Source organism: Marmota flaviventris, chromosome 13 (genome assembly GCF_047511675.1).
Source record: "Marmota flaviventris isolate mMarFla1 chromosome 13, mMarFla1.hap1, whole genome shotgun sequence".
Taxonomy (NCBI): domain Eukaryota; kingdom Metazoa; phylum Chordata; class Mammalia; order Rodentia; family Sciuridae; genus Marmota; species Marmota flaviventris.
The window spans coordinates 100,576,532-100,589,255 of NC_092510.1; the positions used below are offsets into that span (position 1 = coordinate 100,576,532).

Here is a 12,724-nt window from a genome sequence, read left to right on the forward strand (position 1 = left end):
GAATCAATTTATGGTTTCTCTTTGGCATAGCCAAATTATCAGCACCACTCTTCTTGTGCTTTGATAAGGGTTATTTGAACACAAGCACTGTGATGCTGCAGGTCAATCTGGAGAGCAAGGTGTCTGCTAAGTGACTAGCAGATAGTACTTTCATCGTGGATACATGGGACAAAAGGATGACTCACATTTGGAGCTGGACTTAATTGTGTTACCAGGGAAGGGGCAATATTATTCTGGGATTTTCCATATAATATTTTTGGACCATGCTTGTCTGTCACGGGTAGCTAAAACTGACATCATGAATGAAGACCACTATGGGTGTATTAACTAAAGTTTCTGGGCCAGAAGGTACAGATCCAGCCTATTTTTTCCCAATGGAGTGGGTCAGCTTTCTCAGAACCACCCATGTACCCTTCCCCATGACCTGTGGTTCCCTATTCATCTCATCCTAGATGATAATCAATGTGAGGGATTCATGCTTAGGAGCCATGGGTCTCAACTGCTCTTGTGCCACTCTCTTATTTGTCTATTAGTATGGCTTTAAACTATCTTTACATTAGATGAGGCAAGTTCACCCCCCCACCACCTATTATGCTTCTCTTTCCTTTTTGCTTTCTCATCTGACTTTATTTCACTTTTTTCTTTCTATAAAACTCCTCCGTACTTTCACAGACACAAAGTTAAAAAAAAAAAAAAAAAAAAAGCCTTACGCCTTACAGTAAGAAAGGTATCCAACACCTTTCTCTTTCTGCTTTCTGGCATTGGTTTACATTTTGTTCAGGGGAAAGTGAAAAAGGATTTGTGCTGGGGCAGGCGGCTTAACTTGAGATACATGGCAATAACAAACTGAAGTAATTATATTAGTAGATTTCACTCTCCCTTAAAACATTTAAGTAAACATTTTAATTTAAAATATTTAAAGTAAGTTTAACTCAAAACATTTTTGCTTGAATTTTTAAAAAATATTTTTAGTTGTTGATGGACCTTTATTTTAATTCACTTATTTATAAGTGGTGGTGAGAACTGAATCCAGTACCTCACACATGCCAGGCAAGAGCTCTACCACTGAGCCACAAGCCCAGCCCTTTTGCTTGAATTTTACTTGAACTAATTTTTTGGTTTTAATTTGGATTTTTTTTTTCTTGGTATCTGGAATTGAACCCAGGGTTGCTTAACCACTGAGGCACATCCCCAGCCTTTTTTATGTTTTATTTTGAGACAGGGTCTCACTCAGTTGCTTAGGATCTTGCTAAGTTGCTGAGGTTGGCTTTGAACTTGTGATCTTTGTGACTCAGCCTCCCGTGCCACAGGGATTACAGGCGTGCGCCACCATGCCTGGTTTTGGATTTTAACTTGAACAAATTTTCTTATTTTAGTTTTGATCAAAGTCTTGATCTCGACTTGACCAAACTTTTTATTAATTCAGAAAGAAGTCATCTCTCTATAATGGGAAAACATCTCATTCATGAATACAGCTAAATAAAGGATGAACTATCTTCCATTATGATTTTCAAAATCAAGAGTCTTAAAGTGTTCTCCATAAATGGCTTGTGTATTTACTATTAGGATAATTCCTAACAGGTCTGCAGCTTCGGTTACTATTGTGTATGATGTTTTCTTCCATATTTTCTAACTGCTTATTGGAGCCATAAAGGGACACTAACCTTTTTATACATCAATCTTGTGCTCAACTATTGATTTTATTGGGATTTCTATGTAGACCATCTAGAAACGATCAGAAGTGTGTCTTCCAATTATTCACTGCTGTTTTTCTTCATCTTAGTGAACTGTATTATTGAACACCAGGTGGAGCGCTGTTCAGACCTGCAACTATCCTGTCAAATGCTGCCTGTACACCTTGAGACACACTTGTTTACCACTGAGGTGAGCTCCTGGGTTTCTGATCCCTCCTTGGTATCTACTTTCTTTGTCCCTTCCAGTGTGTCCATGTTAAAATTGGCTTCGACTGCAAAGCAATTCGGGCTTTCTTTGGTTCATGTTTGTCTTTTGTATCTTTTTCCATACTTTCATCTTAAATCTTTCTGGTTCTTTTTATGTGCACCTATGGCAGATATTATTATTATTGGAACTTGTCTCTTTAACACATTCATAAACATATACAACTATCTGTGTGTACACGTGGTTCAGATTCCTTTGGCATTATTAATGAGTTTCTGGGAAAGTTTCAGTCTTAATTTTTTTAATCATCCTCTTTTCAACTCCCACATCCACTCCATCAGCAAGTCATGACAGTATCTCTCCAAAGTCTATCCCCAATACCTTATTTCCTCTACCTTCCCACAGCTACCACCCAAATCAAACCACCAGCATATATCTCTGGGTTGCTATACTTCTACCTGCCTTTCTACACATTATTCTCCACCCAGCAACAAGAGTGACATGCAACAATATGTAAACTGGTGTCTATTTCTACTCTCCAGTCCAAACACCCACCAGTGAAAAATCTTCCAACACCTTCCTAAAGAACTCAAAATGAAATCCCCTGTAAGGCTTCATACTTAATCTCCCTCTTCATACATACCTTAGATCCTATCTCAAAGTGCTGTTTTCTTGACATCCCAACCCTCTCCTACCTCTTCTGGTTCTCAGCCAGTTTTCAAGAGCAGCCTCTCAATGTCACTCATCATATGTTGTTTCATTTTCTTCTCAAAACAAATTACAATCTGACTGGCTGAAGAGCCAGAGCCATCTCTCTGATTAAACCACTGAAAAGCAAAGCTGATGCACCAGAACATTCCCTTCCTGCCTGCTCCCTCTACCCGACTGGCCACAACCACACTATATTCACACAGAGGTGACAGTAAAGAACCGCAGACAGTCAGCAACCTAACTTTTAATGTAAAAGAGCATTTGCACAATTGGCTACAAAAAAATTTAAAAAAGAAATAAAACTAATCCCCGCTCACATAGTGTACATTTATCTAATTAATACTTTTATATTTTAAGTGCAATAATTAAAACAAATACTTCTTTTAACCATATCAGTATAGAAAAGATTCACATCTCTAAAAACTGAATTTGCTCCTGACCTTTGTGTTGAGGGATAATTCTACATTAATATCATTATATTCCACCTGTACTAGGGCATATAACTGGATAATCAAACACTACACTTTAGATTCTAAATAGGATACCAATGTTTTGTAAAAAAGAGTCAGTACTTGGGCCAGGGATGTAGCTTAGTGGCAGAGCACTCACCTAGTATACATTATTCTCTGCATTCAATCCCTAGTTAATTAATTAAGTCTATACTCACTACAGTATTCCATTAATAAGGTGCAAGTAAAGTTATAACAAGTATACCAGAATAAGGGTGATGACCCCTGGTCCAGGACTGGGGTTGATGCCACAGCCTTGACTTATTAGAAAAACTAAACAATGCTGGGCTGGGTTGTGGCTCAGTGGTAGAGCACTTGCCTCACATGCATGAGGCACTGGGTTCGATTCTCAGCACCGCATATAAGTAAATAAGTAAAATCCAATGACAACTAAAAAAAAAATATATATACACACACACACACACACACACACACACTAAACAAGGTTATCTTGACACCATAAAAATTGTTGGTCTAATAATTTCCATCATTCTCCCAAATATCCTATACCTATTATAGTCTCAATCCCTTCACCCACCCACTCCCTGACAACTACTCATCTGCTTTTTGTCCCTATGAACCTGCCTTTTCTGGGCAACACATGGACAGAATCATAAAACCTGACCTTCTGCACCTGACTTCTTTCAGCAGCACAATGTTTTCAAAGTTCATCAATGAATATGAATCAGAACACCTTTCCTTTTAATGGCTGAATAATATTTCATTGAATGAACAAACCATATTTTGTTTATCCATTTGTCAGCTGATGGACATGTAAATTGTTTTCATATTTTGGCTACTATGAATCATGCCCCAATCTACTTTATGGTTTCCTGCTCTTAAACATCAGTAGACCACCAGAAATCAGCCAATTGAAAGAAGGAATTAAGAAAAGAACTACAAACACTAAAATGAACAGGAAAAAAACTAGGGAAACAAGTATACAAATTAAGAAAAACTTCTAATTTTAATATTCTTTAGCTAATTGAAAGTACCACATACATGAAATAAGAACAGAACCCTATAAAAATGGCTAAGATTTGGGGCATTACTTTACTCAAAAGATTTGACATAAAGTTCATTTTAAAGGTTGAAGCTGAAGTTCATTTTCAAGCTTTACAAAAGCCATTTATCTTGCCAAGTATTAACAATGCCCTGAACACCCTCTTACAGCACCGGCCCTTGTTCAACACAGGTCCTTTCCTCCAACACACCAACCCACTTGCTACCGGCACCTGCACTCCTGTCTGGAGGACACTCCTGCAGCTGGCTCCTTCTGATCCTTTGGTCTCTGTGTAAACACCATCTGCTCACAGAGGCTTTCTAACCTGCTATCTAAAGCACACTGCTTTCTTTGTTCTAGGTCACACTGGAATGCTTATCCCAACATGAAATAGTATCTTGTAGAAGGCAGAGACCACTTTCCCTCCCTGGCCTATAAATGCGTGTGGCACATAATGGGCACCTAAATATCAAGTAAGTGAATAAATTCATGAACATTACCTCAAAATTCTTGTATGTACTTTTAAGAAACTTAATGAACACCCAGGTCTTGTTTTTTCCAAAGAAACATGAAAAATAAAAAAATTTACTCCCAACTCCTTTTTCTCCTTGAAAATCACACACACACACACACCCCTCAAAATGTAGTTCTGAGGTTCAGTTTTTTTTTAAAAGACAGGATCTAACTATTTTGACCAGGCTGGCCTCCAACTCTATCTAGGTCTGTACCACCCATACCTGGCTCTGAGGTTCAAATTTAACCGGGAACCTTGTATTTTACTTGGCAACCCTAGTCAAGAAGCTGAGGAAGAAAAGAACCACAACAGGATGCTGGGGCTGAGGAGTCGTAAGTAAGACTGCCATAGCTGGGTGCGGTGGTGCATGCCTGTGATCCCAGACAGTTAGGAGGCTAAGACAGGAGCAAATTCAAAGCCAGCCTCAGCAATGGCAAGGCGCTAAGCAACTCAGTGAGACCCTGTCTCTAGATAAAATACAATACAAAACAGGTCTGGGGATGTGGCTCATGGGCGAGTGCCCTGGTTCCTACCCACCTCCCCAAAAAAACAAAGCCAAAAATAAAAACAAATGCAGCCGGAAGACTCTCTCCTTGTGCATTGGCACTTCCCCTTATATCCTGCACAAACTCTGCATGTGTCAGCTCTCCCCTAGGCTACCCCCAGACTCGCCCATCAGTGCAAGAACTGGGTCTGTAACTGCAGGGGTCAAAGGTTAACAGTACCATCAGCATCTGGAACTGTGGCTCCTACAAACATCTGTTCAACATGAAATCTAACAACAACATGGAATCAAACAGGTCCCTAGACTGTCCTCTAATTATGACTCAGCAGTAAAGCAACTTGAAAAGGAGAGGCAAATGACAAAAGCATACTTACTGTTTCAAAAGTATTCAATATCATCAAAGGTAAAAAAACATTAAAATACTCTCCACAATCTTGAAATCGGACAGGCACAGGTCTTGAGATGGACTGACAAAGACTTGCTGGGGGCCCACACTGATCAAAGTTCAAAAACATTTCATATTTCCATTTTAAGACCTCTTTAACAAAGGTGTCGGAGATAGACTGTGATGACAAGAGAATATTTACTGGAGAAGAAACTGAAAAAGATTTGCTTTCACCAAATGGAAGCTTGTAGCCTTGCTTGCTGGAATTATTTGGAGCCTGAGAATGAAGCACATTGCACAAACTATTCCCATCACCTGCTGGCTTCTGAGGTACCAGGGAAGCAGGCTGTGGTACTTTCAAAATAGACTGTACTCCATTTGATTTATTTTTTAGAGCTGATGGAAGTGAAGTATTTTCCAAAGACTTGGAAAGATTGGCAATGCGTGAAGTACTCTTTGAACTAAAAACCTTGGTGGTAGAAGGTCTTAAAGGTTTGGCTGCAGAAAGAGGCAAGCCAGGCTTCCGAAACACATCTTCATCTGCTTTGATTTCAGAGGGTCCTGAGCAGCATTCACCCTGGCTTTTCGTGGTTTCGATACCATCTTTGAACTTACACTTTGTGACACTCAAAGATTCCAAATGAGGCCGACTCACAGAATTTTCTTCTACCTGAACTGTATCTTTTCCATGAACCAATTCAATGAGCTTATCATTACCATACTCCATTTGTGAACATAAATCCATATCTTCAGGATCATGCTGTGTTAAAAATAAGTTGTCATCCTCTGCATCGCTGTTGGACTCAGGATCCACTTCTTTCAGAGCTGCCATCTCGACACGGTGTGCTGCAAGATCACCTCCAGCTAAAGGGGTTTCTAAAGTAGAGATCACTCCTTCGTTGGCTGGCAGTCTTCCATTCAACCCTCCAGAATCACACTGGTTCAAAACACAAGCACCCTCAGTTACCTGAGATGTGTACTTTGCTGTTTTGGTCTCTGGTTCTGAAGGAAAGTCTTTTATTAACTGCTTTTCATCACCGCTAGCAAGTGCATCACTGCTTTTATAATCTGACCTCTCAGACTCAGGTACAAGTATGTCAGAATTATGTGTTCTACGTGTCCCTGCCCTTGGAGCATCCGCACTTCCGTAACCAAAAAGTTCTTGTCTGTTTTGCTGTGACTTAGGTCGTGCCTGCCTTGGTGAATGAAGATCCTGACTTGTCAGCAGTTTCTTATTATTTTTAACAGAAAGAGTCTGAGGAGAAATTAACTTGGTCTTTTTTTGGGTGTCTACTACTCCGACAGTTTTGCCATGATCGCGTAACTGAACTAAATACTCTAAAGATCGTTGGGACAACTCAAAGGCCTTCCGAGGAGCTTTCTTCAAACCAAGCTTCTCAACTGTGGAAGTTGGTTCAGGACACTGGCGAAATTTCTTTGGTGGAACTACAGCAGGAGTCGTCCTACAACTTAGGTAATGTGAACTTTTATTCTGCCCTTTTTTGGCATCTGAATGTGTTTTCTTAGTTTTAGAAACTGGGACTCTCCTAATGGGTTTTGAGTAAGTCCGAAGCTTTGGAGACTTTTTTACTGAAACCGCCGTGGCCCTCTGAACACTTGAACTGGGAGTTACAGTCCTCACGTCTGTACTCTTTAAGTCATTTTCAGTAAGCTCTCTCTCATTAAGAACATCAGAATGGTCCTCATTTCGGACAGAAGATGAAGGCCTGAGAGGATCTTCAGACACAGGTTTTTCAAATCGTTTCCTCTTAGGCTTTTTAACTTGGATTTCACGAAGATCCTCCATGGAAGCACTGCTGCTGTGAGGCTCTGGGTGCTCCTCGACACTCTCCACGACCCTGCACACCGCCTCTTCAGATGCATACTCTGTACCATAGCCCCAGTTATTGGTGCTGTCGGCTACATGAGTCACACAGGAACTTTTTTCAGTCTCTTGAACTGAATGCTTGTCCACTTTATGATCTTCCCAAACTGAAAACACTTCAGATGGACTTTCAAACTCAAAAAACTGAGAATCAGATTCCTCAAAGTGCAAAAGGGAGTTTGTCTTTTCTTCCTTTATAAGTTTCTTTTCCACAGTAGTAGTAACTATTGAATCATGCTGTGCCAGAGATTCTTTCTCAATAGATACTTTGCCCTGTTCAATGCATTTTTCAAACCCAAGAATTGTCTCATCATCATCATCAGAATCTGAAATAACAATAATTTGTCCATGGCAGGTATCCACAACATTATTTTGGTTAGCTGTGAAACACCTTTTATCATCCTTTACTCTTCTCTGCAGCTGGGATGTACTTTTTAGAGTTGAATCTGATGGAAACTTAATAACACTGGCTTGAGCTATTAAAGACAATTTGTGGAGGTCTCTATCCACTTGAGAATCTGTTAAGGTATCAGACTTAGGACTGATGCCAGGGGCCTGCTCTCTTACCAAGTTAGAGGAAATCAGACCCACACTCTTATTCATATCCTTATTTCTTGATTTCAGTATAGTCACAGGATCTTTAAAGGGAGATGTTTTCTTCACCAAAGTATTGGTAATTTCTGTAAATGAAACCAAATCTTTATCATCAGCATAACAATCCTGTACTTTGCAATTATTTCCGTAAGAGAACATATCCAACTCTTCGCTCTTTAAGTGTTTCTTTTTCAGTGATAAACTGTTTTGAGATTTTTGTTCTCCATTTTCACCATCTGGAATACCATTAGGGTTTAAAGATGGGTCATGTGTGAAGCCATCCCCTTTCTGAACTCCTGCATCTTTTCTTAAATAGAAAGTCTCCATATTAGATGCAGTCAGATTTTCCCCTAAACTGAAAGCATCACTGATCGAAGTACTTTTCCTGTGTTGCTTCTTTATAACATGTGATAACTTTGCACAGATTTCATCTTTCTGTGCCTTAGATTTTGGTTTTGAGGTTTTACCAAGAGCATCATCCTTTAAAGAGAAATCCTCACTTGATGTGGTTACTTTTGCCAGACAATCAGTGCAGGAATCAGTCAGTGAACGTGTTGATTTGATGATTCCCTGGCCACAGCCCTTGTCTGGACCATTTCTTGAAGGACAGCTCTGGGGCGTATGAGAGCTTTCCTTCACAGACTTCTGTACCCCTCTGCTCGCTTTACCTTGGTTTGGAGCTCTTTCAGCAAACAGGCTTTTACTACACTGCTGTAAGTGTGACTCAGCTGAGGGATGGTCTTCCACATTCAAGTCCTTCATGTAATTCTGCTCGTTACTGTCTTCTTTCACAGTACTACTTGCTTTAATCATTATGCTCTCTTGCATTTGATGTGTGTCAATTTTCATTGGTTCTTTAGAAAATGTTGGGCTGGAATTTTCAAGACAAAGCATGTCTTTCTTAGACTTCTCTATCTGTTCATTTTCTTCTTTAAAAGATGTAGGTGGGGTCTTACATGGAGTCAGATCCACAAAAGTGCTACACTGAGGTACTTTGACTTTTATATTTCTAATAATTTGTTTTAAACACGTTTGTAACTCATGGGTCTCCTGACTAGTCAACTGCCAACCTAGAGACAAATTTCCTCGAAGGAATAAGTTAAGCTTATCCCAGAACCGCTTACAAAGAGTCTGTTGCCCAAGCTGGTACCCTTCTTTCAGGAGACTCCTGATCAGCTGCACACAAGCAAGCTGTACAGAGTTAGATGGCATTGAATGCAATGACAGTGATGATATCATTGCTGTTCCTTTGGAGCAATTTCCAGATGATTTCTCTGTACTCCGTGCAAATGCAGTGGTAGGGAGCTTGGCACATTTTACAACAGCTTCCACCCACTGCTGGGAGCTAACCCACAGCAAATGCAAACACTTTTTATTTCTGTGCAGTTCAATTACTGACACCAAAATTAGAAGAAAAAATTCAGTGACTTTGTCACATACAGCATCTGTTTGGTTGAGGACATCTTTAACTTCAGAATACAGATGATGAATAACCTCTACTATGTAAGCCACACCCAAGTCCTTAAGATCCATGAGGGACTGAACAAAAGGTATGAACCACAGAAATGTGCTGTTATGGACACGCATGTCTTGACCAATGTCTGACTGAAGTACATTGGCTAATGTTTCCATTTCTTCATACATATTAGGACAATAATCTGGACAAATGGCTGATCTCCACCCTGAATCCTAAAACAAGAAAAATACATTCAGATAAATAAGTACAGTAATAGGTTTAACCCCAAATTGTAAAAAAAAATGTGTGTGTATCCCTAAACTTTCCTATTTTTGTTTACTATATATCAACATATACAACCCCACAAAAATTGAAAATATAAGTTGAACACTGACACTAAAGCTTCATTAGTGCAAGTCTACCCCCTTCCATGCTGTGCCCTTTTCATTAGCTGGCTCTGATTATTAGTCATGCCCCTTTTCCCCATCCCCAAAACCTTCTGTCTTCTCTAATTCCAAAGTATGCACACTAATGTAACAAGTTCATCTTCCCAAGCACAATTCACCTGGCTCCATTACCAGGCCTTTGGTAGCAGCTAATGCAGAACAGGTATGTATCATAAAACCATCATGCAACTAATTATGTAAATCACTATATAACAGAATCTGAATTTTCAAAGCGTTTTATACCTTTTTGGCCTTTTCAGGATTATAATTGTATACAATCTGGCTGCAAGTCACCATATCATCCAAATATGACTCCGGTTCTAACTTGGTCCTTAAATATGAACAAAAAAAAAATTACTGAAATGAAGCAGGGGAAAAAAAAAAAAACCCTTGTTGAGTCAACTGCAACAGAATTCCTGACATTAACTAACCTTATAGAGCTGTTCCGTATATTTTTGATCTCCCTATTATAGCTCACGTTGTTGATAATGGTTTGAAATGCCTCAATAGGATCAATAAGTTGACCCCAAACCTTAGAACCAAGGCGATCCAGGATCACCATGAAACAGTGTAAGGCTGGCCAGAAAGGATCCACACTATCATCTGAAATACAATGTAGCAATTGCAAAATTACAAAACAATTAGAAAAATACACTAAAATGTATTGAGAATTAAGCATTCTTTACGCGGCTAGTAACAAAACTAAAAGCAAAGTAGCAAATAATTTAAGGTCATACCAACTCTTAAGAGACAGATTTTTACAAAGTTAGCAAATTTTCAAAATTTTATCAAATAACTACTATAACCTCTAAAAAAAAATTTTTTTTTTTAGGGGAACAATTGCTTAATAGGCAATAAAACAGTCTAGATAAACACAACCTTTTTACCTTGTTTGCTACACCTGACAATACTTCCTAATCAACTTCTCACCCCATTCCTGGAACTTTATACTCCCACTCTCCACTAAATAACAGAAACAAAGAACGGGTAAAAAGGGGAAGGAGAAACTTGTTATTTACAGATCAAAATGAGGCCCATAATACAAGAAATTCTGCTTCAATATAGTTCTGAATTTTTATATGGCATAGCTGGTAGGAAGGACTGAATCCTTTCACCAATGGGGTAGAGCAAAGATACATACCCCTCCGTTCATCCGTATTTCAACATAGCCCTGTGACTCATGGGTCTCCTGACTAGTCAACTGCCAACCTAGAGACAAATTTCTACTTTCCTTTCATTTTGTAGAAATCCCTGTTGCTCCTCAATTCTTACTTCCAGTATTTTCCCTTCTCTATTAGAAGTACAGTGGGCAAGTTACTTCCCTACTTAAAGACTTTCAATGGCTCCTTATGTCTTCAAAGAAAATTCTAAGTCAAGAACTTGCAAGATATTGCTCTACTGTTTCTCTCTAGGTTTTTCATATTCCCACAATCTCACACTAAAAAAAATCACTAGCTTTTTCCCAAATAAGCACCATCTATCAAAATTCTATCCATCTGTCCAGCTTAAATGCCTCTTTCTTTATTAAATATTGCTCAGCCATTTCATTTCCTACAGAAAGAACTCTTCTGGGCCAAGGACCCTGTTATTGACAATATTTAGTCACCCTTGAATGTATAGCTTTATTTCCCTTAGACTTCCTAAAACTCTGCCTTTTTCTTTTTTCTTTTTTTGCTGGACATGGAGGTGAACACCTGTAATCCCAGGTCCTTGGGAGGCTGAAGCAGGAAGACTGCAAGTTCAAGGCCAGCCTGGGCTGCTCAGCAACATCCTGACTCAAAATATAAAAAGGGCCAGGATGTAGTTCAGTGACAGAGCACTTGCCCAAAATTCACAACTCCCTGGGTTTATTCCCTGTTTGTCTCTCTCTCTCTCTCACTGACACATACCCCCTCTGCTTTTTTATCAGTTATTTGTGCAGCTCTTCTTAGGCATTTTGTATCCCTCACAATAACTGATGCTGCCTCATGTTTAATAAGCTCTCATATAAGAAAAAAAGTAGTTAGGTGAAGACAGTTATAAAAGATTTCTTAAGAAAGGTGACTCACATTTTGAAGAAGGTAGGTAGGTGAGATGGATTAACAGAAAGGACAGAATTATATGTGCAGATATGCACAGGAAAAGTGAACAATTTATGAAGCAACTGCTGGCAAATGAATTAGTAATCACCCTAATCAGGAATAATATATCAGGAAACAACATGCTATGAATAAAATAAAACATATTTCTTTTAAAATCTCCAACCAGTGAGTTCATATCCAGTCAAGCTGATTGCAGAAAAGTGAAAGGTGGGAAAATATGTTCATTATGTTGGCATAGAATCTGGTATGTTTTGTTGATTCATTCCTTCATAAATATTAGAAACACTCTGTTATCAGCTTAATTCAAGCAACAGCAAGAGTGTGGTCTAATAAATACCATGACAAATTTTAGGATCTTTTTTTAGAAACCATCTAAGATCAGCACTGTCCAAGAACATCTTCTGATGATGGGAAATGCTTCTTATCTACACTTATACTGAATCCCCACACATGGGTGGTGACTGAGTCTTGGAATATGACTAGTGGGACTGAAAAGGTGGATTTTTAATTTTAATTAATTTAAATTCACTAAGCACATGTGAGCCAGGTGTGGTGGTACACGCCTGTAATCCCAGTGGCTCAGGAGGCTGAGGCAGGAAGATCATGAGTTCAAAGCCAGCCTCAGCAAAAGCCAGGCACTAAACAACTCAGTGAGACCCTGTCTCAGATAAAAAGCAAAATAGGGCTGGGATGTGTCTCAGGTTGAGTGCTGAGTTCAATCCCCAGTACCAAACAA

General features: G+C 39.2%; 1 protein-coding gene across 8 annotated transcripts in view; it reads right to left on the minus strand.

Moving 5' to 3' along the window:
* Positions 1-12,724, minus strand: part of Setx (senataxin) — an 86,513-nt gene that overhangs the window by 48,736 nt on the left and 25,053 nt on the right. For all 8 annotated transcript variants that reach the window (XM_071601092.1, XM_071601098.1, XM_027942538.2 and 5 more), the window contains 3 exons: positions 10,339-10,510; positions 10,151-10,238; positions 5,516-9,694 (listed from right to left, as the gene is read on the minus strand). In XM_071601092.1, the coding sequence (XP_071457193.1) occupies positions 5,516-9,694; positions 10,151-10,238; positions 10,339-10,510 (4,439 nt within the window). The remainder of the gene's footprint in view (positions 1-5,515; positions 9,695-10,150; positions 10,239-10,338; positions 10,511-12,724) is intronic.